The sequence below is a fragment of the Helobdella robusta genome (genome assembly GCF_000326865.2).
Source record: "Helobdella robusta unplaced genomic scaffold HELROscaffold_195, whole genome shotgun sequence".
NCBI lineage: Eukaryota > Metazoa > Annelida > Clitellata > Rhynchobdellida > Glossiphoniidae > Helobdella > Helobdella robusta.
Window position 1 is genome coordinate 13276 of NW_008704060.1, and position 5437 is coordinate 18712.

The following is a 5437-nucleotide window of genomic DNA, read 5'->3' on the forward strand; positions in this document are numbered from 1 at the left end:
TAATGATTCGTCTCCATTGCTAATATACCTATCATCATCATCATCACCATCCTCATTATTCATCATCATCATTATNCATCATCGTTATCAGTATCACTTATCTTCATTATCATCATCATGACGAACATAACATCACCATCCTCAATTCCAGAGGTTGAGCGCGGCGAGCACAAAAATTTTATTAATGACCACCCACTCATTTACTCACTCACTCACTCACATATTAGTCTATCTCAACATGCATCAACATCACAAAATGGTATTTTTATTTGGCACAGGATGTAATAGAACAACGGAAATGTGTATTTGGATTTGGAAAAATTTCTTTAAGGCCATCCACCTCTCTCTCTCCCTCTCTTTCTCTCTCCTTCTCGCACTCTCTTTCTATTTAATACGGCCAAATTAGGTCAATGTCCTCGGAATAACCAAACAATTAATCAAAAAAGTTGCTCAAGTTTGTATGTGTATGTGAGTGTGAATGTGTGTATTTGTTTGTGTGTGTGTGTGAGAGTGAGTGTGTGTGTGTGTTTGTGCAGTGAGCGTGTGTGTATGTGTTTGTGTGTGAGTGAGTTTGTGTGTACTGACAATAAATGAAGACACGCAAGAAAGAACAAAATGTTACGTGAAACTTATTACGAATATAAGAAAATTAAAAACCTAAATAAACATAATATTAAAATAAAAATAACAAATATAAAACAAATAATGACAATAATTAAATAATAAATTAATTAATAACAAGCAGCAAGTTTAAAAAATACTAAAACAATACTACACAATATTAAGTAGTAAAGAATAATTCATGAATTGAAAAAAAAGACAAAAATTATTCATTATTAACCCTGAAGCTATCACAAGCATGAATTTTGAGATTAGCAGGATGTACGGTGACACACTCGTCCAACAGACCAATGCGTAAACATTGCTCTAACTTGGAGTCACTGACATGGATCTGCAGTTGTTTTATGGGTTTGCATCGTTTATTCTAGAATATCTAGTTTAGATTTGGGTAACTTTTTATTCATTCATTCATCCAATTATGCGTCCGCCATTCAATCATTCGTTCTTCATTCATTCATTTGTTCAATGATTCAACGTCCTACCTCGGGAAACCGGGTCTCTGGACGCAAAACGAAGATTGATTGATTGATTGTTCAATGATTGTTTCATCCATTCATTTATTTATTCTTTCAATAAATCAGACATTCATTTATCCAGCCATTCACTCATTCACCCATCAATTCGTTCATTCATTAGTTTATTCTATCAGTCGTTCAAAGAAATCAAGCCATCATTCACTTATCTCAAATTACTTAATTTTTATTAACTCATCCACGCATTTCACTTAAATTCGTTCATTCGTTCATTCGTTTTGTTCATTCATTCACGTATTCATTCACTTAAATAAATTTATAATTAAACTAAAAAAAACACAGGAACTACCTTCTCGTTGAAATGCTTGTAAAGCCCAAGTAATAAAAACTCATAACCAAGAGAGGCCTTGAACTTCAGGGTCACCAGTCTGTCCCGACCCATTTTCAGCCAATCAGAAATCAGGTCACAGGTTAGTTTTAGACTGTCCTCTCGGGATGGGATGAAGAATGTTTTGGGATTGAAGAACGTCGTATCCATGTAGACGGATTTCAAGGTTTTGGGATTTCTGTGGTTTTAAATTTTAAATCAAATAAATGATTTATCCAAAACAATCAATCAATCACTCATTCATTCACACAATAAATTGGTCAATCAATCGATCAATCATTCATTCATTCATTCAATAAATCATTGAATGATTAATTAATCTATCAATTGATCGATCATTCAATCAATCCATCAATCAAACAATCGACCAATCAATCAGCTATTTAAAAAGCAGTTCTACTTATGAAAATTTTTCCTCAAAAACTTGATAAACAAATCAAATGTAAACATTTACAAAACTAAAAAAAACGCCAAGAAGATTACTACTCCTACAAATTTCTTTGATTTTATTTTATGATTTAAAATTTTTTTTCTTTCACTACTAAGAAATAACATAAAACGCAGACAAACAGTAAAATGAAAAGAAAAACAAGTTGGGCAGACAGAAAGACAAACAAACAAACAAACAAATGAAGCAAACCATTACTAACAAATGTTATTGAGAGAGATTACACATTATAGATTATTATAGATTACACACACAGACAGATATGCACAAAGACAGATAGATATGCACACAGACAGACAGACGATCAAACAGGCAATCACTAACAAATGATATTGAGATAAGTTAGGCATCTTAGTTAGGTTGTCTAGAGTTAATCTGAAGTCCCCGGTGTATAAGACATCACCTTCTGACCCTTGAATGAGGAACCTGGAAGGTGGACGGTAATGATGATGATGATAATTCTAAATATAATCATCATCGTCGCCACCATCCTCATCATCACTATCATAATCTACGTCCCCTCTGTCCTCATAATTTCAAGCCACACTATCGACAACATCATCGTCGTCATCATCTTCACCATTATCATCTTAATCACTATCACCACCACCACCATCATCTTACATGACAGAACCATCATTATCTTCACCTCAACATCACCATCTTAATCATTATCACCACCACCATCATCATCATCATCATCTTACATGACAGAACCAGGGCAGTGACCAGCCTGCAAGCATGTGACTGTTATCGTTTGGTCCATCTATATTCATTCATTTTATTAATTTATTTAACAATTTTTAAAATTAAAAAATTTTAACTTATTGAATGAATGAATGAATAAATAAATGGATAAATATATGAATAATTAAATAAACAAATAAACTACAATTTCTCACATAATTTTTGTCATCATTGTCATTTGGAATCTTTAAAATCGTCGGCGAGTTGACTGGTAGAGCAATCTAATAAGTAAATTATCAATTTATTAAGATTGACTTTTAAAACATGTTATAATTGCAGATAAATAATAATGATGATAATAATAATAATTATGAACAAAAAAACTAAATAAATATATATATAAATTAAATTGTAAAAATTGATCGAGACTGAAAAAAGAACCATCAAACACCAACTATGGATTCTTTGATCTCATCATAGATAGAATTGATCAGTAGTAAATTTCTAGAAACTTCTGAGCAGTACAACTTAACTGCGGGGCTAAGAAAAATTAAATTTAATAATTATAATAATACCAATAATCAATCAATCTTCGTTTAGCATCCAGAGACCCAGTTCCCCCGAGGTAGTAGGATGTAATATTATTATTATTAATAATGATAATAATAATGGAAATATATTTTATTCTCTAAAAACTTCAGCTAAGGTGAAAAAGATTAAATGAAAAAAATCTAAACGAGTCTAACTAAATCATTGCGAAAAAAATAAAAGTGTTAAAATAAGAATATTAAATTGAAATGTATTATACTTTTATTTCAATAATAACAATAATAATATACAATGATAACTGAAAAATGTTATTCAACCTCTTGCAATACAAAAGTAAATAAAATGTTTTGAAGTAAGATGGAAATAGAAAGAGTAAATTGAATAGTGTTTACTTTGTCAGAAGTCGAGATTTGAATTCAGCAGATGCAAGTCCAATTGTGTGATCTGTGGTACGGCCAGTGAACATTTAATTAATTAAATTTAATTAATATTAAATCAATAATCTCTTAATCTTAATTAATAAAAAAATTAATAATTCAGATAATAATTAACTGAGGATAAAAATGAAAACTACTGAACTGAAAGTAATTCCTAATTTATATTATATATATTTATTTATATATATTTATTTTAAATTATTTCATCAGGATCAGGAAATAAATTAATTATATAAATATAAATAGTAAATACAAAACAAGAGAGCTGGAATTGATCACTAGCCATTTTTTTAAACAAATAAATCCTAAAAATAAGCAAAAATGAAAACAAATCAAAAAGTGATTCTAGATAAGAGATGAACCGTCCCCACTGAACACGAACCTGAGTGATTGTGTGAGAGCATGAAGACTGAGGACTTCAGATTTACACTGTCAAACCGGTCGATAGAGAGGAATTTATACTCGTTCATGATTCCTCCGAAGCAGCTCATTTTTAAGATTAAATATATTTTCGCCAAAAATATTTTTATTAAAACCGATGTAATTAGATTCAAATAAAAATATTATTGCGCTTCAAAATTCTACATTTAAATAATTAAGAACTTTTTTAATGTTTCAACACAAACGCAATTAGAGCGATGTAGCACGTTGCATTGTGCCAATTTGGTGCAAAGGTCTTTTTAAAAACCCCAACAAACTAACTATTGTAAGCCATCAAATAAAAAATGACAACTTTAGGATTTTAAAACATTCTACATAAAAATATATTTTTTGAAGTTAAACGTTAAAATACTTATTTGTGCCAACAATTTTGAAACACAATTTTAACATGAAATCAGAGAAAATCCCTGTAGTAGCTTAAACCACAACATGAAAACTTCAGACTGGAAAACTAGAAATGATTATGTTTATATACAGAAATGCCCCATCATTCTTTTTTTTCTTTTTTCTAATTCAACTTGAAAACGAAAGGGGCACTGAGACTGACTTAAACGTCAAAAATTCATTATATTTATATTGAACCAATTGTACAGCTGAAATTTTTATATTAAGAACATCATTTTTCGTGGAAAAATAAGACATTTTAATTATATATTTTCATGAACAAAGATGTTGGGTTTAATATTTTTTTAAATCAAGTGATTATCAAACTCTGAGTTGTACATAAAAATTGAGCTATAGTAATTTAGCCTGCATCTTGTCTATAGTTATCGTTATTTATTCATCATTTGGTGTTTCTCTTTCAGAATTGAAAGAATAGGTGCCAGGCAGTTTCGGTACTAAAATTTCAAATCCTGAAATTGATCTTTTTGTAAGTGATTATTTGCCATTTTTAACAAGAACACTAAATTTGTTTTTTACAAATAAAATTATCTCTTATCAACGATATGACAATTGAGGTTTTTTATATTATTCTTTAAAAAATTATGGTTGGCTATATACAATACAGTTTAAATTGTACATGCGATTATTTCAAAGATAATTCAACAAAGCAGCTGCATGGATAAATAAAGGTAACCACAGTAACAACAGATTTAGATAATTTATGCACATAAATTAACATATCAATTAACGTTGAAGATGAGGATGGGGATGACTATGAAAATGCTGATGATGATTATATTGTTTACAATGTGGATGCTGCTGTAGTGGTTGTGGTTGTTGTGGTTGTGGTGGTAGTCGTTGTGGCCTATACACGTCTCGCTGTGGTTTTAATTGTTCTTTAATATTTTCATACACCTTCAGTTTAGTTCCATATTCGAGATTCGATTCCAAATCAATTATATAATCTATGACGCCCTGCAGAAGGTTCAAAATCGAACTGTCTTTCGTT

General features: G+C 30.1%; 1 protein-coding gene across 1 annotated transcript; it reads right to left on the bottom strand.

Moving 5' to 3' along the window:
• Nucleotides 1-1416: 1416 nt before the first annotated feature.
• On the bottom strand, nucleotides 1417-4094 carry HELRODRAFT_92422 (hypothetical protein; the record flags this gene model as incomplete). Its single annotated transcript, XM_009016914.1, has 7 exons — nucleotides 1417-1660; nucleotides 2255-2356; nucleotides 2638-2696; nucleotides 2833-2898; nucleotides 3073-3157; nucleotides 3559-3610; nucleotides 3986-4094. The coding sequence occupies 7 exons, from the start codon at nucleotides 4092-4094 to the stop codon at nucleotides 1417-1419; spliced, it is 717 nt and encodes a 238-aa protein (XP_009015162.1).
• Nucleotides 4095-5437: the final 1343 nt, after the last annotated feature.